Below are 25,840 nucleotides of genomic sequence, written 5' to 3' on the forward strand. Positions count from 1 at the left end.
ACCAGGAAAGCCAGATAGAAATCTTAATCAAGTCTAGATTTAGCTAAGTTCTACAGAAATACTATAAAACACACCAAAAAAAAGACAGTACAAAATAAATATAATTGTGCTTTGATCCTTTATTCAAACTCTTGGCGTTTGGATTCAGCCATTTGGTAAACCAAAGATAATAAATAACAAGTAGATGGAAGTCATGACATATTGATAAGCATTAGACATTATAAACAAGTGGACCGGCAACATGTTTTCAACAAGGACCGCTCAAGTCTCACTCAACCGTAGTTCATATAAGACACAGCAGTAGAAAAATAAATCTACCCCCCCCCCAAAAGAAAATAGTAAGAACAAAATAAAAGTCTAACAAAAAGCATATGCTCAATGGTTCTGGGAGTAAAGTATGTCATGTCTATAAGGCCTCCTAGACAGAAGCTCTGACAACAGCACACTGAGTGGCTAGAATATGGCACCGTAGCGGCGACTGACAAAACGTCAGTTTGACGAGGGACCTACTGGATGTGCAATAACACAACAGTCTCTCGCAATAATGATTGTGGTACAAAACAGGATTTCTGAAATACAGTATAAAGTGAGAGAAATAAAGTCCCCAAATGTAACTTTCCCTTATTTATGATTCAATTCATCCCAAGGTGCATTTGGTTCTGGGTTCCACTTCATCCACACCCCAGATATACAGAACTTTCTCATCTCGCGTTTCCCCACACCAGAGATAATCAGAAACATTGAATGCAGGAAAGATTAAGAAACCATCTTCTTGTAGGGGAATATGTTGTTTTAACATCAGTCTCATAACATTGTTGGAGAGAGTGAGGTTGTTTTCTCTGTTGAGTTGGCAGGGGACGGTGGATGTCTTGTGTTAAAACACTGCCTCCCAATTATCCACCATTTTCTCTAGCGCCCCACTAGCCCTCATCTTTCTCAGAGGACATTGATCCCTGGCTCTGGGCTGACCATCTCCTCCCTTCTACTCACTCCAGGTCCTGCAGGTTGATGGTGCTTCCTGTGAACTGGGAGTTGTCTGAGCCATTGTCATCCTCGGTCAAAGCAGGAGGTTCCTGAGGAAAGGCAGAAAGAAATGACTCATTTACTTATGTTAACTACAGTACAAACACACACACCAATCACTGACATTCATTCACTGACATTAAAACATCACACAGCCTACATATCAGTATATACACACACAATATCTAGGTCTAATACATTGTACAGTGCAAATTACAATACAAGATATATAAAATGGCTGTGTCTCTTCACAGCCCCCTTTGTGCAGTAAGGTGTTCTTTTGCTGTTTTTTGGTTAAAAAAAAGAAGGTTTTATTGCTAACTTGAGTTAGTTACCTGGGGTGGCAGAGAGTTCCATGCAGTCATGGCCAACTGCAATTCACCTACAGCATGTCCTTCTTTGCCGCACATGACCACACAGCTGTTTTGACAATGAAAGCTTGCTATCTAGGGTTACACCCAGCAGTTTAATCTCAACTTGCTCAATCGCCACATTATTCAATAGCTCTAAATTAGGTTCAGCATTGAGTGACTTGTCCCATAAATGATGCTTTTGGTACGAGATATTTAGAACCAGCCTATTGCTAATTACACATTCCAAAACTGACTGTTGAGTGTCTCCGTGTCTTACTGTTGCAGCCGACGCGTATACTGTTCGAGTTGTCAGCGCACACACACACTTTATTCAAGGTCAGAGGAAGGTCATTTGTACTGCCCTGCGGAACACCACACAACCGAATTTGCATGAGAGGCTTCGATTAAATGAAGACCCTGTGTTCTACTAGATAAGTAACTCTCGATCCATAATAAGGCAGAGGATGCAAATCTATAACGCCCACATTTTGTCAGCAATAGGTTATGATCAATGACATCGAAAGCTGCACTGAAGTCTAACAAAACAGCTCCCACAATCTCCTTACTATCAATTTCTTTCAGCCAATTAGGAGTCATTTTTGTCAGTGCCGAGCATGTTGAGTGCCCTTCCCTATAAGCATACTGGAAGTCTGTTTTCTGTAAAATAACTATTTCATCAAACAATTTTTTCAAAACGTTTGCTAAGCACTTGTAACAGACTGATTGTACCATTAAAGGGTGCTCTTCTATTTTTATGTAGCAGAATGCCCTTTGCCTTCCACCAGGTCTGAAGGCACACACTGTCTTATAGGCTTAAAATCGAATATGTGGCAAACAGGATTCACAATCTATTCTACTACCAACCTCAGAAAGGTACCATCCAGATTGTTGGTACCAGGTGGTTTGTCCTTATAGAGTCCCACTTTGTGGAACGCAAAACTACAATGCTTGTCTTTCATTATTTGGTCTATTATGCATGAATGTAAAGGCTCAGCATTTGATTTTTGCAGGTCATACCTAAGTCTGCTAATCTTATCAACAAACAAGTTATTAAAATGGTTGGCAACAAGCCATCTGCCTCAATGGAGGATGGAGCAGTTGGGATTTTTTTGCCTAGAATTTAATTTAAAGCACTCCAGAGCTTTTTACTATCATTCATCTTTGTTCCAAAGTATAGTTTCTTCTTTTTTGTTTAGCTAAGTGATTTCTGATTTTTCTGTACGTTTGCCAGTCGGCTGTTTTGTCAGACTTATAGTGCCATCGGAAAGTATACAGACCCCTTGACTTTTTCCACATTTTGTTACGTTACAGCCTTATTCAAAAATGTACTAAAATAATTTCTCTCCCACCTCAATCTACACACAATACCCCATAATGACAAAGCAAAGACATTTTTGCAAATACATAATTGTGATTATTTTATTTTTAATATAAGTATTCAGACCCTTTACTCAGTACTTTGAAGCACCTTTGGCAGTGATTGCGTTGCTGCACAGCTATTTTCAGGTCTCTCCAGAGATGTTTGATCAGGTTCAAGTCCGGGCTCTGGCTGGGCCACTCAAGGACATTCAGAGACTTGTTCCGAAGCCACTCCTGCGTTGTCTTGGCATTGTCCTGTAGGAAGATGAACCTTCACCTCAGTCTGAGGTCCTGAGCACTCTGGAGCAGGTTCTCATCAAGGATCTCTGTACTTTACCCTGTTAATCTTTTCCCCTCAATCCTGACTAGTCTCCCAGTCCCAACTGTTGAAAAACATCCCTACAGCATGATGCCACCACCATGCTTCCCCGTAGGGATGGTGCCAGGTTTCCTCGAGACGTGACCTTTGGCATACAGGCCAAAGAGATCAATCTTGGTTTCATCAGACCAGCAAATCTAGTTTCTCATGGTCTGAGAGTCTTTTAGGTGCCTTTTGGCAAACTCCAAGTGGGCTGTCATGTGTCTTTTACTGAGGACTGGCTTCCGTCTGGCCACTACCATAAAGGCCTAATAGGTGGAGTGCTGCAGAGATGATTGTCCTTCTGGAAGGTTCTCCTATCTTCACAGAGGAACTCTTGAGCTCTGTCAGTGTGACCATTGGGTTCTTGGTCACCTCCCTGACCAAGGCCCTTCTCACCCGTTTGCTCAGTTTGGCAGGGCGGCCAGCTCTAGGAAGAGTCTTGGTGGTTCCAAACTTCTTCCATTTAAGAATGATGGAGGCCACTGTGTTCTTCAATGCTTCAAACATATTTTGGTATCCTTTCCCAAATCTGTGTCTCGACACAATCCTGTGTCGGAGCTCTACGGACAATTCCTTTGACCTCATGGCTTGGATTTTGCTCTGACATGCACTGTCAACTGTGGGGCAATTCATAGTGATGGATCAGATTTCTAAACTTTAAATATTAATAATTTGTTATGCTAGAGACATGAGGTGTGCCATAGTCTATGGTCTACACCAGAAGTTAATGGGTATCTGTAGGAGGAATGCATATGATCAATGCAATTAAGCTTGGAATTTACTGAGTGTAGGGAAAACAATCACGTGGCAGCACTGATAAGGGGGGAGAGCCATGGATTAGTGATGAAGAGGGTCGAGGTGAAGTCACATTAATGGAGAATGAACCATTTATTGCCTGTATCTCTTTATTTTCTGCCTAGCAATAAAGATCCAATGTTTAGCAAGACAGCGGAGACTCCGCCACCAATGGTAGAACCATAGAACCAAGTCTGTCTGTTCAGCTGTTCAATCCTCTGGGATGAATAAACTTGGTTTAAGCTTTCAATAGTGTCCGTCGAGTTCTTACTCTGATATTTAGAACCTAACAAGACAGGTGTGTGAATTTCCAAATCATGTCCAATCAATTGAATTTACCACAGGTGGCCTCCAATCAAGTTGTAGAAACATCAAGGATAATCAATGGAAACAGGATGCACCTTAGCTCAATTTCAAGTCTCATAGTAAAGGGTCTGAATACTTAAGTAAATAAGGTATGTTTATTTTTTAATACATTTGCAAAACTGTCTAAAAACCTGTTTTTGCTTAGTCGTTATGGGTTATTGTGTGTAGATTGCTGAGGAATTGTTGTTAATCAATTTTAGAATAAGGCTGTAATATAACAAAATGTGGAAAAAGTCAACGGGTCTGAGTACTTTCCGAAGGCACTGTATTTGCCATTTCCTTGGCCTCATCCCTCTCAACCATACAGTTTATCAATGAATCATCTATCCATGGGGATTTGGCAGTTCTAACAGTTTCTTGACGGGCGCTTGCCTAGCAGTAACCGGAAGAAGCCGTTTCATAAATGCTTCAAGTGCAGCATCCGGATGTTCCTCATTCATTACACATTCATTTTCACATCTTCGATATAGGAATCCCAGCAAAACCTCGTATGATCTTTTACACACAATTTTAGATCCATTCTTTGGAACTTTGGGCTAGATATGGATATTGTAATCATTACATCCAATTGGTGTGGATACTGCTATAGAGGCAATTTCTGCAACATTAGTAAAGGTGTGATCAATACACCTGGGTGATTTAGTTCCTGTTTGTAAATACCCCGGGAGGTTGACTGATGCCTTGAAGCATATTGCAGGCAGTGGTTACAGCTTGAAGATTATTTTTGAGTGGGCAGCTTGATGACAAGCAGTCAATATTTAGGTTACCCATATAATATACAGTGGGGCAAAAAAGTATTTAGTCAGCCACCAATTGTGCAAGTTCTCCCACTTAAAAAGACGAGAGGCCTGTAATTTTCATCATAGGTACACTTCAACTATGACAGACAAAATGAGAAAAAAACCCCCCAGAAAATCACATTGTAGGATTTTTAATGAATTTATTTGCAAATTATGGTGGAAAATAAGTATTTGGTCAATAACAAAAGTTTATCTCAATACTGTGTTATATACCCTTTGTTGGCAATGACAGAGGTCAAACGTTTTCTGTAAGTCTTCACAAGGTTTTCACACACTGTTGCTGGTATTTTGGCCCATTCCTCCATGCAGATCTCCTCTACAGCAGTGGTGTTTTGGGGCTGTTGCTGGGCAACACAGACTTTCAACTCCCTCCAAAGATTTTCTATGGGGTTGAGATCTGGAGACTGGCTAGGCCACTCCAGGACCTTGAAATGCTTCTGACGAAGCCACTCCTTTGTTGCCTGGGCGGTGTGTTTGGGATCATTGTCATGCTGAAAGACCCAGCCACGTTTCATCTTCAATACCCTTGCTGATGGAAGGAGGTTTTCACTCAAAATCTCACGATACATGGCCCCATTCATTCTTTCCTTTACACGGATCAGTCGTCCTGGTCCCTTTACAGAAAAACAGCCCCAAAGCATGATGTTTCCACCCCCATGCTTCACAGTAGGTATGGCATTCTTTATCCTCCAAACACGACGAGTTGAGTTTTTACCAAAAAGTTATATTTTCGTTTCATCTGACCATATGACATTCTCCCAATCTTCTTCTGGATCATCCAAATGCTCTCTAGCAAACTTCAGACGGGCTTGGACATGTAGTGGCGGCGTAGTGTGTTACTGATGGTAGGCTTTGTTACTTTGGTCCCAGCTTTCTGCAGGTCATTCACTAGGTCCCCCTGTGTGGTTCTGGTATTTTTGCTCGCCGTTCTTGTGATCATTTTGACCCCACGGGGTGAGATCTTGCGTGGAGCCCCAGATCGAGGGAGATTATCAGTGGTCTTATATGTCTTCCATTTCATAATAATTGCTCCCACAGTTGATTTCTTCAAACCAAGCTGCTTACCTATTGCAGATTCAGTCTTCCCAGCCTGGTGCAGGTCTACAATTTGTTTCTGGTGTCCGTTGACAGCTCTTTGGTCTTGGCCATAGTGGAGTTTGGAGTGTGATTGTTTGAAGTTGTCGACAGGTGTCTTTTATACTGATAACAAGTTCAAACAGGTGCCATTAATACAGGTAACGAGTGGAGGACAGAGGAGCCTCTTAAAGAAGAAGTTACAGGTGTTTGAGAGCCAGAAATCTTGCTTGTTTGTAGGTGACCAAATACTTTTTCCCACCATCATTTGCAAATAAATTCATTAAAAAACCTACAATGTGATTTTCTGGATCTATTTTTCTCATTTTGTCTGTCATAGTTGAAGTGTACCTATGATGAAAATTACAGGCCACTTATCTTTTTAAGTGGGAGAACTTGCACAATTGGTGGCTGACTAAATACATTTTTGCCCCACTGTACCTCTGTTGATATCACATTCAACATTTCACACAGTCCAAATACTGACTTTTAGCACCTTGGCGGTCTATAGCAACTTCCTACGATAATAGGCTTTAGGTGTGGCAGATGAACCTCATCGCCCAACATCAGAGTCCGACCTCACTAATGCTCGTGGCTGAATGGAAGCAAGTCCCCACAGTAATGTTCCAACATCTAGTGGAACACCTTCTCAGAAGAGTGGAGGCTGTAAAAGCAGCATAGGGGGGAACCAACTCCAGATTAATGGCCTTGATTTTAGAACAATACGTTCGATAAGCAGGTGTCCACATACATTGTCATGTAGTGTACCTAAAATAAAAAAATAAAAAGAGGGGCCTGGATCAGAATACCAGTCAGTATCTGGTGTGAGCACCAGTTTCATCAGCAGTCCGGGTGTCTGGTCTCAGACCATCCCGCAGGTAAAGAAGCCGGAAGTGGAGGCCCTTGGCTGGCATGGTTATACGTGATCTGCGGTTGCGAGGCTGGTTGGATGTACTGCCAAATTCTCTAAAACGACGGAGGCGGCTTTTGGTAGAGAAATTAACATTAAATTCTCTGGCAAATCTCTGGTCGACATTCCTGCAGTCAGCATGCCAATTGCACACCATCTCAAAACATGAGACATCTGTGGCATTGTGTTTTGTGACAGAAATGCACATTTTAGAGCTGCCTTTTGTCCCCAGCACAAGGTGCAACTGTGTAACGATCATGCTGTATAATCTTCTTCTTGATATGCCACACTTGTCAGTTAAATGGATTATCTTGGCAAATGAGAAATGCACACTAACAGGGATGCAAACAAATTTGTGCACAAAATTTGAGAAAAATAAACTTTCTGTGCTTATGGAATTTTCTGGGATTATTTTTTATTTCAGTTCATGAAACATGGGACCAACAATTTACATATTACGTTTATATTTGTGTTTAGTTAAGCAATAACTACCCGGACTATCTGCATTGACTCTTGAGTTATCATATACGCTGCTGTTACCGTTTATTATCTATCCTGTTGTTTAGTCACTTTATCCATACTTCCATGTACATATCCACCTCAATTACCCCCGACTCTGTACCCAGTGTATACAGCCAAGTTATCGTTACTCATTGTGTATTTATTCCTTCTGTTATTTTTATTATTGATATTTTTCTCTCTGCATTGTTGGGAGGGGCCTTATGTAAGCATTTTGCTGTTACTGTTAACGAAGCTTGTGATAAATAAAATTTGATATCTGACTAGCTATGAGAAATTAGTTTGTCTTGTCCAGTTAAGTAAATCAAAAGAGAATGGGCACAGGCCCTCAGACCGGTGTTCCCTCCATTTTTTTGAGGCACTGAGCAAATTTGAGGTCTTGTGAGCAGAAACTTGAACATAGTGAGAATTTTTAGCAACTTCTGGGACATGTTTACAGTGAACATTGAGGCTGTACCCTTACAGTTTTAGACAGTAGCCAATGGGCTATTGTGGCTATTTGGGCATAATGTAGGCCTACCAACAAAACCAATGGCGCAAATCCCATAACCTTTTCATATGGAAATAGTATTTGATTTCTATGATATAGCCTGTATGTGGTGTTCAATGCAAGCCTACAATGCATGAGGCTTAAAAACGTTTTTACATTATAAAGGGGTTGACATTAATTCATGATTTTGTACTTGGTCTATAACACCATTGGCCACTCATGGGTGACACATTCACTCTGTTGTGCTCTGGCCCTGAAACAAAAATCAGACCCAGTCTTGCAAAGTTAGATTTGTTTTGTTGCATTGAAAAGGGGCTGATATAATGTTGATTCAATCACAAAAAAAACATTGCATCTGGCGCATTTCTTCTGCGCAGCAGTCTCGGAGGAAGTGAGTTGCAGAGCACGCGCGCAGCTTAGATTGACATTGCTTCAGTCCGCGGCAATTTGGCTGCACAGTCATTGGCATTTTGGGTTTTTTGAAAACCCGAGTCAAAAATCAAATGTATTACTAATTCTATCTGCAAAAAAAGCCCACCTGTAGGATGTTGACGGGAAGGTCCACGGTGAGTTGGGAGTGGGAGCTGGAGGGCTGGGAGCTCAGCTGGAAGGCTAGATCCCCATCGCTGGGAGGGTCGTCCTTACACACACACACACTTTAAATACTTAATTTGAATCCACAAATCACATTAAAAAGGATTCAAACATTCCAATGGTCATGCATGGACACACTCGTATATTTTATTTTGGTCTGTAATTACATGCCTTCCTCATCAGTATTCTTGTCTGTGCATTATAAATTAAAAAAATTAAACGTTCCAAATGTCCTGGTAGGAGAACCTTCTCACCTGCAAGAGTTGGATCTGCACATACTGGGCTCCGGTGACAGGGTCACGGATAGTCAGCCCCCCATTGGCAGTTGCAGAACCTTCCCCAAAACGGGCGCTTGTGGGAACCAATGGCGCTGAGGCACTGCTGGCCTTCCCTCCTTTACTCTTCCTCTGACCCAATCCTGAGCTCCCTGTAACAAGAAAGGATGAAATAGTTCAAACTATTACTACTAGGGGCTAAATCATATGAGACTAGCACCGTATCTTTAATGATGCTCTCTTTCTCTACGACAGATAAAACAGGAGCATAATCATATGAGAAGTTCCTATTAGAGGTTGACCGATTAAATCGGAATGGCCGATTAATTAGGGCCGATTTCAAGTTTTCATAACAATCGGAAATCGGTATTTTTTGGCGCAGATAAAAAAAATAATATATACCTTTATTTAAATAGGCAAGTCAGTTAAGAACACATTCTTATTTTCAATGACGGCCTAGGAACGGTGGGTTATCTTCTTAAGGTATAGGGGGCAGCATTTTCACTTTTGGATAAATAGCGTGCCCAATTTCAACTTCCTGCTACTCATGCCAAGAATATAAGATATGCGTATTATTAGTAGATTTGGATAGAAAACTCTGAAGTTTCTAAAACTGTTTGAATCATGTCTGTGAGTATAACAGAACTTATGTAGCAGGAAAAACACCGAGGACTAACATTTTTTTTTTTTTAGGTCTCTGTTCACTGAGTTCTCATTGGGAAACGACATTTCTTAGGAACTTGTTTTCAGTTCCTACCGCTTCCACTGGATGTCACCAGTCTTTGGGATTTGGTTGAGGTTATTAATTTGTGCAATGAAGTAGTACGGCCATCTAGGATCTGCGTAACACTGTTGAGAGTTACGCAAGACTTGAAAAGTAGCTGGTTTGTTGTCTTCCTGTATTGAACACAGATAATCCCGTCTTCAATTTGATCGATTATTAATGTTTAAAAATACCTAAAGTTGTATTACAAAAGTTGTTTGAAATGTTTTGGCAAAGTTTACAGGCAACTTTTGAAATATTTTGTAGTGATGTTGCGGAATTTGGAAGCTGTTTTTTTCTGGATCAAACGTGCCAAATAAATGGACATTTTGGATATATATGGATGGAATTAATCGAACAAAAAGGACCAATTGCAATGTTTATGGGACATATTGACTGCCAACAAAAGAAGCTCGTCAAAGGCATGTTTTATATTGTATTTCTGCTTTTTGTGTAGCGCCTGCATGGTTGAAATATTCTACCCTCTTTGTTTATTGTTGTGCTATCATCAGATAATAGCTTCTTATGTTTTCGCCGAAAAGCCTTTTAGAAATCTGACATGTTGGCTGGATTCACAACGAGTGTAGCTTTAATTTAGTGTCTTACATGTGTGATTTAATTAAAGTTAGATATTTATATCATTTTATTTGAATTTGCCGGGCTGCATTTTCCCTGGCTTTTGGCCAAGTGGGAGGCAAGCGTCACCTATACCATAAGAAGTTAACTACACATGGTTGATGATATTACTAGATATTATCTAGCGTTTCCTGCGTTGCGTATAATCTGACTGAGCATACAAGCATACAAGTATCTAAGTATCTGACTACGCGCCTGCTTCTGCCTACCACCGCACAAACATTCATTCAAACAGCACTTTTGTGCGTTTTGCCAGGAGCTCTTTGTTGTGCGTCAAGCATTGCGCTGTTTATGACTTCAAGCCTATCAACTCCCGAGATGAGGCTGGTGTAACTGAAGTGAAATGGCTAGCTAGTTAGCGCGCTAATAGCGTTGCAGTGGTTGTTTCCCTTGCTCTACATGGGTAACGCTGCTTCGAGGGTGGCTGTTGTCGTTGTGTTCCTGGTTCGAGCCTAGGGAGGAGCGAGGAGAGGGACGGAAGCTATACTGTTACACTGGCAATATTAAAGTGCCTATAAGAACATCCAATAGTCAAAGGTTGATGAAATACAAATGGAATTGAGGGAAATAGTCCTATCATTCCTATAATAACTACAACCTAAAACTTCTTACCTGGAAATATTGAAGACTCATGTTAAAAGGAACCATCAGCTTTCATATGTTCTCATGTTCTGAGCAAGGAACTGAAACGTTAGCTTTCTTACATAGCACATATTGCACTTTTACTTTCTTCTCCAACACTTTGTTTTTGCATTATTTAAACCAAATTGAACATGTTTCATTATTTACTTGAGGCTACATTTATTTTATTGATGTATTATATTAAGTTAAAATAAGTGTTCATTCAGTATTGTTGTAATTGTCATTATTACAAATAAATACATTTTTAAAAATAAAATAAAAATTGTCCGATTAATCAGTATCGGCTTTTTTGGTCCTCCAATTATCGGTATCGGCGTTGAAAAATCATAATCGGTCGACCTCTAGTTCCTCTGATGCTCTTTATTTAGGACTATGAATAACAATGAGCCAAATTGTGAGTGGAATGTGGGCTATAAATTTACCTGAGCAGGCGGTGGGGCCTCTCTGTTTCCTCTTCTTGGCCAGCTGGATAGCTCTGTAGTCAGTCCGCGCTGAGCCACTACTTTCCTACAAGGCAGATGGGGGAAAAACGTGACACACGAAACAACTGCCGTGACTCGGAACATGTATAGAAACGAGGACAAACAACATCTTATCTCAACTGAATGTCAAATTAAGGGAAAACACGGTTATTTGAATTTCATTCTTCAAATGCTGTAACCAGAGCGTTAGTTAGTAAGCCACTCACCAGGAAGGAGCAGGGCGAGACTGCCGAGCTGTGGCTGAGCTCAGGCTCTTTCTGTGGGCTGAACGTGCAGCCACTGCCAGGGAACACAAACTGGGTCAGCACCTTGCCCCCCTCCTGCTGCCCCAGCACCTCCACACAGCCCAAGAGAGGCCCGCTGCCACCCCTGCTCCCTCCAGCCTCAGTCACCTTAGAGGGGGACGAGAGGAGCTTGGGCCCAGGGGGCGCAGCCAGGGGTGAGGGCTCGGCAGCCAATGTGCTAGAGGAACTGAGGGTGTGTGTGAGTGTATGGTGGTCTGCGGTGGATGTGGCAGCCTGCATGGTGAGGGCCGTAAGGGAGCTGAGGGCTTCGGGGGTGACTGTCTGCACGTCGTCCAGGTTGAGTGTGCCCTGCGGGGGGAGGACTCCAACTGTCCCCTCCAGGTGGCCCATGTCCGCCCCTGCCGCCAGTATTAGCGGGTCCACGGAGGCTTTGGCCATGGTAGCACCGTGCCCAGACGTGCCCAGGGCGGTGCCAACCGAGGCTGGGTCGATGGTGAGGATGCCTGAGCTGACCAGGGACAAGTCCATGGCGAAGGAGCCTGCTGGCCCTGCGCTGCCCACGGGCACCCCGACCCCGTGGGTGGTGGGCGCAGGACCCCCAAGCACAGCAGAGAACAGGGAGCTGAGGTCCAGGTTGGCAAGCTGGTCGCTTCCGGTGACTCCCGAACCAGTTCCTGTGGCAGTTGCTCCGCTGACCAGCTCGCTGCTGGGGGTCAGCGTGGGTGTGGCCTCCAGCTGGCTTAGCACGTCTGATTGGACGAAAGAGACAAAGTCATTACACAGGCAGTGGGGGTGTTTGAGTATGTGTTTCTTGAGGAACAGAGTATGTGTGTGTGATCCGTACCAGGGCTGAGGTGGTGGTGTTTGAGCATGTGGCTCTTGAGGCTACTGCGGGAGGAAAAGTGCTTGCTGCAGTTGGCCACAGGGCAACACGTCCTCAGGCTGCCCGCGTCTTGCTTGTGCTTCTTCGAGTGGATATACAGGCTGCTCCGTGCTGAGAACTTGGCACTGCAGCCTACACAGACACACATACGTAAGACACATTTATCAGAGGCGCTTTAGAGAGCAGGGCATATCCAACGATCAACCAAAAGCAGTTCAGTCCAAAAATACTTTAAAAGGGGGAAATTTATTTTTTGATTAACCCTACATGGATAAAAGGACGAATCCAACGGTAAGAGAACAAGGCCCGTATTCATAAAGCGTCTCAGAATAGACCATAGCAGTGATGAACTAGGATCGGGCCTCCCCTGTCCATGTCGGCTAATCTTATTCACTATGGCAAACGCTGATCCTAGATTATCTCATGATGACACCTACCGTCTACGTGGCACTCAAATGGCTTGGTGCCCAGGTGGGTGATGCTGTGGCCCTTGAGGTGCTCTGCCCGGGTGAAGGACTTTCCACAGCCCTCCTCTGGGCAGGTGAAGCGCCTGTCGTCATCATGCTTCCTGAAATAACAGAGGGCGGTGGGGGGGGGGTTGGTGCGGTCTATGTGGTCCAAGGTTAAATTCTTTCGTCATATGTATACAAATATAATGGAATGCTTACTCCTATGGCTCAGGGAGTTTGAGCTATGAGTTTGCTGGCATTCCAGAAAGGAACACATAAAACTGGATGTGTTTTGTAATGGCAAGATGCTTTGGATAAAACTTATGATAAATTACCTTTTTATTATTACCGCATTATCAATTAGGGAAGTGTATGACTCTGAACTAAAAATCCAACACTTTCAAACAAGAGTGACAATTTGGTAGGACAGTTATGAGAGGCCCTAAACTAGAACAGAGGACCCACACCATCACAATACCTAAACAACTCAGGGATGGAACGTTGAGTAAGTTACCTTTTGTGCCTAAGTAACTTGGACATGCTGGTGAAGGACCAGCCACAGGCCTCTGAATCGCAGATGAATGGCCTCTCGCCTGAAACCGAAAGAGGAGACTTAGCCTAGGCATGAGTAACTATACTACTGGTGAAACACGGACAACATAATATGGATTTGTGTCTATGTTTTGATATCAATATCATATGAGCATTTATTGGTCATGTACACAGACTTGCAGGTGTTATAGCAAGTACAGCTAAATGCTTATGTTACTAGCTACAACAGTGCAGTAGAATATACACTATATATACAAAAGTATGTGGATATGCCTTCAAAGCAGTGGATTTGGCTATTTCAGCCACAACTGTGGCGGAAAGGTGTACAAATTTGAGCACACAACCTCCAAAGAAAAATATTGGCAGTAGAGTGGCCATACTGAAGAGCTCAGTGGCTTTCAACGTGGCACCGTCATAGATTACTCCTTTGTAACAAGTCAGTTCGTCAAAACTTCTTTCCTGCTAGAGCTGCCCCAGTAAACTGTAACTGCTGTTACTGCTCAGCCGCAAAGTGGTAGGCCACACAAGCTCACAGAACGGGACCACCGAGTGCTGAAGAGCGTAAAAATCGTCTGTCCTCGATTGCAACACTCACTACCGAGTTTCAAACTGCCACTGGAAGCAACATCAGCACAAGAACTGGTCGTCGGGAGCTTCATGAAATGGGGTTTCCATGGCCGAGCAGCCGCACACAAGCCTAAGATCACCATGCCAAATGTTGGCTGGAGCAGTGGAAACGCGTTCTCTGGAGTTTTGAATACCGCTTCACCATCTGGCAGTCCGACCGACGAATCTGGGTTTTGGGGATGCCATGAGAACACTACCTGCCTCAATGCATAGTGCCAACTCTAAAGTTTGGTGGAAGAAGAATAATGGTCTGGGGCTGTTTTTCATGGTTTGAACTATGCCGCTTAGTTCCAGTGAAGGGAAATCAACACTACAGCCTAGAATGACATTCAAAATTTGTCGAAGGCCCTTTGCTGTTTCAGCATGTCAATGCCCCTATGCACAAAGCAACATCCATACAGAAATGGTTTGTTGAGATCAGTGTGGAAGAACTTGACTGGCATGCACAGAGCCCTGACCTTAACCCCATCGAGCACCTTTGGGATGAATTGGCACACCGACTGCGAGTCAGGCCTAATCGCCCAACATCAGTGCCCGACCTCACTAACGCTCTTGCTAATTGGAAGCAAGCCCATGAAGCAGTGTTCCAACATCCAGTGAAAAGCCTTCCCAGAAGAGTGGAGGCTGTTAAAGCAACAAAGGAGGGACCAACTCCATATCAATACCCACAATATTGGAATGAGATGGTCGACAACAGGTGTCCACATACTTTTGGTCATGCAGTTTGTGTTGACAGTTTTGTCACTTTGGATCAAAATTCATCTGTGGCAGTTTTCGCTCAGCTTATAAAAAGCGTTAAGCAACCTTAAATGTTACAATTGAACGTGATGTAGTATGGGAACATTTCCGGTGGATGCTACTCATGACAATGTAAAGTGCACTCAGACCTTTGGAAAAGTGTTAAGGCTATATAAACATATCAATCACTATGAAGTACCTGTGTGGCTGCGCATGTGGATCTTGAGGCGGCAGGCCTTGTCATAGCGCTTGTCACAGCCCGGATAGGTGCAGGTAAACTGGCCCGTCTCGCGGAAGTGTGTGCGGTTGTGGGAGAATAGGGCACTGTAGGTGATGAAGGTCTTCTCACAACCTGAGGAGAGACACACACACACACACACACACACACACACACACACACACACACACAGAGGATAAATACCCACGCACAGAAAAAATTAATACATTCTGTGACAATATATATGAATACATGTGCATATAGACTGTTTAAAGTGAATGTGAAAATGTGAGTCTCAACATCATTCTGTTACCAAGGAATTGCCCATTAAATAGTTGTTCAGGTGAAATGAATGTTCAGAATGTTGATTCAAGTTTCAATGTAACATGCACAAGTACAGTGAAATGCCTTTCGAGTTGAAGGCATTTGACTCCACAAGCGCATAGGACATTGAAACTTGAAACCTCATTCTGAACATTCATTTCACCTGAACAACGTTCGCCTCACCTGGAAACTCGCACTTGTGCGGCCTCTCGGGTTCAAAATGGGCCCGCTGGTGATTGGTCAGCCGGGTGGCACTGCGGAAGCGCTCACTGCAGATTTGGCACACGAAGGAGTTCTCTTGGTCGTGCTGCTTCACGTGCGCCTTCAGGTTGTAGACCGTGGTGAAGCGGCGGCCGCAGCCCTCCCACTCGCACTTGTGTGGACGCACCTTGTCGTGAGACTGGAGGTGGCGTTTGAGCTTGTAGGAGGTGGTGAAGGCCCAGCTGCAACCCTCAAAGGTGCATTTGAAGGGCCTCTGGTCCTCAGTGTGGTTGAGAAGGTGCATCTTGACCTTTTGGCGCGCGTCGAAGGTGCTGAGGCAGCCAGGCTGGGGGCAGCGGTACGTTGTGACTAAGGCACCTTTCCTGGAGAGTCCTGAAGCACCGATGAAGCTGACAGGCTGGAAGTCGTCGTTGTCGACACAGTCGACGAAAGAACCCTCTGGGCGCAGGGACACCAAGTCACCCTCGCTTATGGCACACAGTGTCCCACTCTCCTGCTTGATGACTGGGCACGAGTCCATAGAGGCGCCAAACTCTGACAATGAACAGTGGTCAGCCAGAGCCAGTTCGGAGTCGCTTACGGACATGCCAAGCCTAGGCTCTTCGTGGTGACCAGTCCGAATAACTGCCACGTTGCTTATTTTCCCAATGGATTTGGTCCCGCTGTCATAGTTGAGAAGCACTATGTCCTCATTGTCTTTCATTCCAAGGTGTTCCTTCAAGCCGACCATTCCGTCATCTTTGTGGGTGTAACCCTCTGGAGGTGCTGCTAGAGTCAGTATCCCGTTTTCTATGGTTACTATGATGCTTTGGTTGTTTATCATGATGGTTCCAGAGAAAGTCTCATTGGCAGAGGCCCCATCTGCATTGGCGCAAGCAGAGAGGCTCGTTCCAGGGTCGGAAATGAAGTCGGAAGTGTCCATCGTGTCGCTCATTTCCACGATATAGGTGTTTTCTGAAATCAAGGCACTGCGTTCTCTAGCTTCGGGCTGAGAAAGTAATTCGTCTGCCGCGCCACTGTCAATGTTGTCAAGGTGGCCGCATATGTTATCGCCATATTCGTTTGTCAAAACAGCGTTTTCATTCTCCGTTTCATAACACATAGAGTGTTTTTCATTCCGTACAGTTGCCTCACCCTCACTATTTGAACTTGAAATGAATGCACTACACTGAGGAGCAGTTATTTTCAAGGCCCTGCCTGCTAAATTGTTCAAATTCTCGTCTGATTCAATAAGGGCATTGGTGTTTTGAACCTCCATCGAATTACATGGAATGATTTTGGAATCTTCAGGCTTCTTACCGATTATTGTATCTCCATCTTTGGATGGATTCCCCAGTCTGTCTTTATTTGTGTCATTTCCATCCTCTTGGACCACATACAATCCCTCGGTGTTTTTATTCGCGCTAACCGTGGTGTTGCTCCTGTAGGCCGCCGTGCTCTCGCTCGCCAATGACTGCAACAGGGAGGCGCCGTCTTCATGTTGCTGCCGTAAAACCGCAGTTTGCAGTTGCTGCGAATGTTCCTCTTCCCCCTCAAAGAAAGGCAACGCCATTTGCAATATGCTATCCCCACTTTCAACATCATATTTGTAACCCGTCCTCAAATCTTGTGGAGGCAGTTGTGTGTTTAGCTCCCTTTCTTTCAAAGTATTCACGTTACGGAGTCCCACACTCGCTGTTTGGGCTTGAAGAGGGCTATTATTTTTACCGTTCTGCTTGCAGACGGGCAGGCAAACACCGCTGCCATTTTCTACCAGCAGGCGAAATGGAGATGTCCTCTGCCTATTGTTGTTGTTGCTTTGCAGTTCGTGCGATTCCAAATTCTCCTCTGCTTCGTTCTCGTTCGAAATGGAGCGAGAAAGTGGCGTTGTCCTAAACTGAGACGAGCCTGTTCTACGTGGGGCGCCATGTTGATAGTAAATGTTTTGGGCATCAGAAAGCCCCTGGATTTCCATCTTGGTATCCCTGTAGCAGGCTGCAGTGCAAACAAGGCCCGCCCTTCCCACAAATGGGGAAGGCGAGTCGGTAAGCAACGCCAAAGTTTATCGTAAACCGTGGCCGGAATGGATGGATAACAAACCGATGGAATGGAACTATTTGTATCTTTATTGCAAAGTTCAAACCATTCAAACGACCTGCGGCGCCGTAATAAATACTCGTTACATTCATGTTATTATTGTATTGAATCTTTTTTGAAAGCAAACTTAGTTTTGCATTGTATGTGGTCTAAAAATATTAATGGGTTACGGGAGATTGTTATTATTGAGGACCATTAGGTGGCACTATAAGCTCTTTACTGTCCAAACGATGTTACATAGTTGAAACAAAATTCTAACTTTTTTTTCTAACTTTTTAAATAGTGTATTTTATTTTGTATGAAAGTCTTTCAGGATTAGTAATTCACTGTAAGGCAGAAATCTTTCTCTTAAGATTCACAGATTTCCATGTAGGCCTATTAAGCATACACATAAATAGTTACAGACTACAGTCCAGGCAGACATCCACCATGCACATTAGTAATGAATATGATGATCTATTTTAGGGGAATGAGATGCACTGTCCAGGGCAATTACCTTTCTTAAAGCATGCATGATTTTGTTAACTCCAAGAACAAACATAATCTGCCAACTTCAATAGTGAGATAAGTCTTAATAATATATCTTTATTTGATTTCTAAGATAAGATATATAAAACAAATGGGCAAATTTACAAATAGGTTTTGACCAACACAAGCAGGTAAGGAATAACATAGATATACATTTACAGAATCATTATAGAAAGAAAATCAGGAGGAAGACAGATCACATAATATTCTGTACATGAACTACGATATATTTACATTAGGTATACTTGTAAGCAAACACGGTCACAAAACACTTGAATGGGCAAAGGGGATTGTAAGCAGCATATAGTTTATGTCTGTCAAGCCTAGTTCCATGAGAAGGTTAAACTTATACTGTACACAGAACACAGCCGGATATTCATGCTTTATGCAAAAATATTCAACAGGTGATGTGAATTTAAGTTTACTTTGGTACTTCATAACACTGCTACACGCATGCACTATGTTTAAACGTTGTGTCTATTAGAATTTTATCTACTATTCAAATGCTCCATTATCGTTTTTGGTTCTTATATATATGTATTATATATTATTTTTATTTTATTTTTTTATTACACCTTTATTTAACCAGGTAGGCCAGTTGAGAACAAGTTCTCATTTACAACTGCGACCTGGCCAAGATAAAGCAAAACAGTGTGACACAAACAACAACACAGAGTTACACATGGAATAAACAAACGTACAGTCAATAACACAATAGAAAAGTCTATATACAGTGTGTGCAAATTAAGTAAGATTAGGGAGGTAAGGCAATAAATAGGCCATAGTGGCAAAATAAATGACAATTTAGCAATTAAACACTGGAGTGATAGATGTGCAGAAGATGAATGTGCAAGTAGAGATACTTGGGTGCAAAGGAGCAAAAAATATTAACAATATGGGGATGAGGTAGTTGGGTGGGCTATTCACAGATGGGCTAGGTACAGGTGCAATGGTCTGTAAGCTGCTCTGACAACTGATGCTTAAAGTTAGTGAGGGGGATATGAGTCTCCAGCTTCAGTGATTTTTGCAGTTCGTTCCAGTCATTGGCAGCAGAGAACTGGAAGGAAAGGAGGCCAAAGTAGGAATTGGCTTTGGGGGTGACCAGAGAAATATACCTGCTGGAGCGCGTGCTATGGGGGGTGCTGCTATGACGACCAGTGAGCTGAGATAAGGTGGGGAATTACCTAGCAAAGACTTATAGATGAGCTGGAGCCAGTGGGATTAGCAACGAATATGAAGAGAGGCCAAGCCAACGAGAGCATACAGGTAGCAGTGGTGGGTAGTAAATGGGGCTTTGGTGACAAAACGGATGGCACTGTGATAGACTGCATCCAATTTGCTGAGTAGAGTGTTGGAGGCTATTTTGTAAATTACATCGCCAAAGTCAAGGATTGGTAGGATAGTCAGTTTTACGAGGGTATGTTTGGCAGAATGAGTGAAGGATGCTTTGTTGCAATATAGGAAGCCGATTCTAGATTTAATTTTGGAGATGCTTAATGTGAGTCTGGAAGGAGAGTTTACAGTCTAACCAGACACGTAGGTATTTGTAGTTGTCCACATATTCTAAGTCAGAACCGTCCAGAGTAGTGATGCTAGACGGGCGGGCAGGTGCGGACAGCGATCGGTTGAAGAGCATGCATTTAGTTTTAATTGCATTTAAGAGCAGTTGGAGGCCACGGAACGAGAGTTGTGGGCATTGAAGCTCGTCTGGAGGGTAGTTAACACAGTGTCCAAAGAAGGGCCAGATATATACAAAATGTTGTCGTCTGCATAGAGGTGGATCAGAGAATCACCAGCGACAAGAGCGGCATCATTGACGTATACAGAGAAAATAGTCGGCCAGAGAATTGAACCCTGTGGAACCCCCATAGAGACTGCCAGAGGTCCGGACAACAGGCCCTCCGATTTGACACACTGAACTCTGTCTGAGAAGTATTTGGTGAACCAGGCGAGGCAGTCATTTGAGAAACCAAGGCTGTTGAGTCTGCCGATAAGAATGCTGTGATTGACAGAGTCAAAAGCCTTGGCCAGGTCGATGAATACGGCTGCACAATATTGTCTTTTATCGATGGCAGTTATAATGTCATTTAGGACCTTGAGCGTAGCTGAGGTGCACCCATGACCAGCTCAGAAACCAGAATGCATAGTGGAGAAGGTACGGTGGGATTCGAAATGGTCGGTGATCTTTTTGTTAACTTGGCTTTTGAAGACCTTAGAAATGCAGGGTAGGATAGATATGGGTCTGTAACAGTTTTGGTCTAGGGTGTCACCCCCTTTAAAGAGGGGGATGACCGCGGCAGCTTTCCAATCTTTCACAATCTCAGACGATACAAAAGAGAGGTTGAACAGGCTGGTAATAGGGGTTGCAACAATTGCGGCGGATAATTTTAGAGAGGGTCCAGATTGTCTATCCCAGCTGATTTGTAGGGGTCCAGATTTTGCAGCTCTTTCAGAACATCAGCTATCTGGATTTGGGTGAAGGAGAAATGGGGGAGGCTTGGGCAAGTTGCTGTGGGGGGTGCAGAGCTGTTGACCGGGGTAGGGGTAGCCAAGTGGAAAGCATGGCCAGCCGTAGAAAAATCGTAGATTTATCGGTGGTGACAGTATTTCCTAGCCTCAGAGCAGTGGGCAGCTGGGAGGAGGTGCTCTTATTCTCCATGGACTTTAAAGTGTCCCAGAACTTTTTGGAGTTTGTGCTAATTTCGGCAAATTTCTGTTTGAATAAGCTAGTCTTTGCTTTCCTAACTGCCTGTGTATATTGGTTCCAAACTTCCCTGAAAAGTTGCATATCGCGGAGGCTATTTGATGCTAATGCAGAACGCCACAGGATGTTTTTGTGCTGGTCAAGGGCAGTCAGGTATTGAGTGAACCAAGGGCTATATCTGTTCCTGGTTTAAAAAAATTTAACGGGGCATGCTTATTTAAGATGGTGAGGAAAGCACTTTTAAAGAATAACCAGGCATCCTCTACTGACGGAATGAGGTCAATATCCTTCCAGGATACCCGGGCCAGGTCGATTAAAAAGGCCTGCTCGCTGAAGTGATTTAGGGAGCGTTTGACAGTGATGAGGGGTGGTCATTTGACCGCGGATGCATTACGGACGCAGGCAATGAGGCAGTAATCGCTGAGATCCTGGTTGTAGACAGCAGATGTGTATTTAAAGGACAGGTTGGTCAGGATGATATCTATGAGGGTGCCCGTGTTTACGGATTTGGGGTTGTACCTGGTAGGTTCCATGACAATTTGGGAGAGATTGAGGGCATCTAGCTTAGATTGTAGGACGGCCGGGGTGTTAAGCATGTCCCAGTTTAGGTCACTCAACAGTGCAAACCCTGAAGATAAACGGGGGGCAATTAATTCACATATGATGTCCAGGGCACAGATGGGAGCTGAGGGGGGTCTGTAACAAATGGCAACAGTGAGAGACTTATTTCTGGAAAGGTGGCTTTTTAAAAGTAGAAGCTCGAACTGTTTGGGCACAGACCTGTATAGCATGACAGAACTCTGCAGGCTGTCTCTGCAGTAGATTGCAACTCCACCCCCTTTGGCAGTTCTATCTTGGCGGAGAATGTTGTAGTTGGGGATGGAAATTTCTTAATTTTTGGTGGCCTTCCTAAGCCGTTTTGGCAGTTCCTGTTTACTATACAGTGTACAATAAAGAATATTGACAGAATTCAATACAAAATCCGATCTCATACAAAACCAACCCAGCATAGAACACTCATCAAATATTTATGAATGTTTTAGTCAATTTAAAATGTGAATAACGGTTATTCTCGATGACCACAACTATCAGAAATGTGTTGACTAATCAGGTTAGCGTTCAAAATAATGGAATTATGACTTGCATTGAATCAAATAAAAATAGAATCCTGCCTAACTCACACTTGTGGGATTATGACAGAATTAAGGCCACATATCCATATCCCTATGCCATAAATCATAAGACAACCCTTCATACCATTGTCCATCTTATTCTATAGCCCCTGTTGACCTACTCTTACAATGTCCTAAATGCTTGATCATTCCCCAAAAGTTTGGTGACAAATGTTTCCCTAATGGTTCATCTCTTCCCAGGGTATCTAAGGGCCACTTCCCATTACGGTTTAAATCCAAAATTCTCCTTAAGTGCTGTAGGAAAAAGGAACAACGGCATTTGGCACGACATCGACTAACTGTTGTTGTGCAATTTACTTACAGAGAAATCAAAATTGTACAAGAGAAGCCATGTCCGTTTTTGGCACATCTCCAGAAAGCTGTCAGAAGGTTATTGGCAGTCTTTTTAGTAGTAGTAACTATCACTATGGTGGAGTGAGTGAGTGAGTGAGTGAGTGAGTGAGTGAGTGAGTGAGTGAGTGAGTGAGTGAGTGAAAGAAAAGAGAGAAGAACGTGTGTATGCAGTAAAAGAGAGAGAAATCAAACAAGTCAGAATAGAGACTTGACTGTGAACAAAATCTCTGCGTTTGAATGATCCGTTATAGTCAGGAATTTCTCAAAGAAAAAATATATAATAACAAGACAAGTAGGCCTACAAAACAATGACATGCATTGTAAATAAACTTGTGTAGATCCTATGAGCCCAGCCAAAATAATGAAAAAATATAGACCCATATCTTGGAAACCAGAGCTGTGGCGGAAAGAAACCATGCATAAATATGCAGTGTAAATCAGCCCATTGCAACTCCTTCGAAACAGGCTTAGTGGCAAGGGACCACACTTTTGAGAACAACTTATGCTGAGGCACAATCTCTTTCACTCCTCTCCTCTTTCTAGCAGAAATGGAGTGACACAAAGTTGACCCTGATGCTTTGACATGTTTGAAAGACGGAGCAGGTTTTGCCACCATTGACTAAAAGCTTGGAAAAGTTTACATTTGGAAGGAGGAAATCAAGGAGAAGTAAAAAAAAAAAAAAAATAGTGACTAGGTACTGTGGTATATTCAGACCAGTGTTTGGGTCAGAATGAACCTGTGCAGTGACGTCAGACGGCCAGTTGTATGGTGGTATAAAAATAAAAATGGGGGGCACACAAGCTATTTCCATCTCAAGACGATTTTTAATTTCCAACCCGTCATTTGAAAGATCAAGACTTCGCTCTCAACAGGAGTACGCATTGCCAGCCAGCAGGCCCTTATTAAGTTATTTCAATATTCACACATCCTGTCTCTGAATTTATTTTCTGCAATATAGAGCTTTCACAGGCCATCATATGAAACATGTATACAATTCAACACGTGGAATATATCAGTAATATAGAGAATATATTTATCATGAGGTAACGTGGCTAAGATATCCAACTACATACATACATACATATAGTGAGGACTGGCATAAAACAATATAATCACTTTTCAATCGCCCCCTGGACAAGAGGAACCAGTCCTTAAACAAGGACATGATGTACAGATATATGAACACAATGGGCGTTTCTCAATATGCATACTACCGTGCTGCACACTCTCACGCTCCGAGTGCATTCTCCGACCATGTTCTCTTGAGTACATAATTGTGAGGACGAGAGTGTGGAGAATGCATAAAACGATACATTTGAGAAGCACTCGCACTCCCTCTACTGTACTGCCTCACAATTCCCCTCCCCATTCACTAAACCTTCTTCCAGCCAGGACAATGGCAACAATAGACGACACAAGATATACACAAAGCAAACGTTTTACTTTCTAATTATCAGCTAGATCTGTGTATCGTAATAATCTAGCTAGCCAGCTAGTTAAACAGGCAGAAATGACTTAAAACTAATGTTATGCAAGGTAGATGTACAGTTGAAGTCGGAAGTTTACATACACTTACGTTGGAGTCATTAAAACTCGTTTTTCAACCACTCCACAAATTTCTTGTTAACAAACTATAGTTTTGGCAAGTCGGTTAGTACATCTAATTTGTGCATGACACAAGTAATTTTTCCAACAATTGTTTACAGACAGATTATTTCACTTATAATTCACTGTATCACAATTCCAGTGGATCAGACGTTTACATACACTAAGTTGACTGTGCCTTTAAACAGTTTGGAAAATTCCAGAAAATGATGTCATGGCTTGGAAGCTTCTGATAGGCTAAATGACATCCTTTGAGTCAATTGGAGGTCTACCTGTGGATGTATTTCAAGGCCTACCCCTTCAAACTCAGTGCCTCTTTGCTTTGCAAGACCTCAGAAAAAAAATTGTAGACCTCCACAAATCTGGTTCATCCTTGGGAGCAATTTCCAAACGCCTGAAGGTACCACATAAACAATAGTACGCAAGTATAAACACCATGGGACCACGCAGCTGTCATACAGCTCACGAAGGAGACGCGTACTGTCTCCTACAGATGAACGTACTTTGGTGCGAAAAGTCAAATCAATCCCAGAACAACAGCAAAGGACCTTGCGAAGATGCTGGAGGAAACAGGTAGAAAGGTATCTATATCCACAGTAAAACAAGTCCTACATTGACATAACCTGAAAGGCCGCTCAGCAAGGAAGAAGCCACAACTCCAAAACCGCCATAAAAAAGACAGACTACGGTTTGCAACTGCAAACGGTTTGCAACTGAGGACAAAGATTGTACTTTTTGGAGAAATGTCCTCTGGTCTGATGAAACAAAAATAGAACTGTATAAATATATAAAATAAATAAATATATATATAGAAACTATAGAAATAGATATAGAAACTTAAGGACAACAAAGTCAAGGTATTGGAGTGGCCATCACAAAGCCCTGACCTCAATCCCATAGAAAATGTGTGGGCAGAACTGAAAAAGCATGTGCGAGCAAGGAGGCCTACAAAACTGACTCAGTCCCACCAGCTCTGTCAGGAGGAATGGACCGAAATTCACCCAACGTATTGTGGGAAGCTTGTGAAAGGCTACCCGAAACATTTGACCCAAGTTAAACAATTTAAAGGCAATGCTACCGAATAGTAATTGAGTGTATGTAAACTTCTGAACCACTGGGAATGTGATGAAAGAAATAAAACCTGAAATAAATCATTCTCTCTACTATTATTCTGACATTTCACATTCTTAAAATAAAGTGGTGATCCTAACTGACCTAAGACATGGCATTGTTGCTAGGATTAAATGTCAGGAATTGTGAAAAACTGAGTTTAAATGTTTTTGGCTAAGGTGTATGTAAACTTCCGACTTCAACTGTACATATTTCATTGGTAGCTACCAATTCTTCATGGCTAGCTAGCTAGCCAGTTAGCCCTATTGACTTACTATGGACTTACCCATTCACTGAACCGTCTTCCAGTCAGGTCAACAATGGCAATAGTAACGAAACAAGATATACACAAAGCAACCTTTTTACTTCATAACTATCAGCTAGCATAATAATGTAGCTAACCAGATATTTTAACATGCAAAAATGATCTAAAACTAATATTATGTGAGATATATTCTTCGTGGGTTGCTAGCTAACAATTATTTGTGGCTATCTGGCTAGCTAACAGTACTAGTTGCTAGCCAGTTAGCCCTATTGACCTATTATGGGCTTGTGATATATGGTATGTAGGCAGATAAACATGGCAAAATG

The 25,840-nt window shown here is 42.8% G+C and overlaps 1 protein-coding gene across 1 annotated transcript; it reads right to left on the reverse strand.

Annotated features, from left to right (window-relative positions):
* Window positions 1–99: 99 nt before the first annotated feature.
* Window positions 100–17,716, reverse strand: si:dkey-156n14.3 (zinc finger protein ZXDC). Its single transcript, XM_029682563.2, has 10 exons — window positions 15,661–17,716; window positions 15,136–15,288; window positions 13,534–13,612; window positions 13,008–13,138; window positions 12,532–12,702; window positions 11,649–12,436; window positions 11,383–11,467; window positions 8,899–9,071; window positions 8,589–8,690; window positions 100–1,073 (listed from the first exon to the last, which is right to left on the reverse strand). Exons 1-10 carry the CDS (start codon window positions 17,651–17,653, stop codon window positions 987–989), a joined length of 3,762 nt encoding a protein of 1,253 aa, XP_029538423.2. The 5' UTR covers window positions 17,654–17,716; the 3' UTR covers window positions 100–986.
* Between the last annotated feature and the right edge of the window lie 8,124 nt (window positions 17,717–25,840).

Source organism: Oncorhynchus nerka, linkage group LG15 (assembly GCF_034236695.1).
Source record: "Oncorhynchus nerka isolate Pitt River linkage group LG15, Oner_Uvic_2.0, whole genome shotgun sequence".
Classification (NCBI taxonomy): Eukaryota; Metazoa; Chordata; class Actinopteri; order Salmoniformes; family Salmonidae; genus Oncorhynchus; species Oncorhynchus nerka.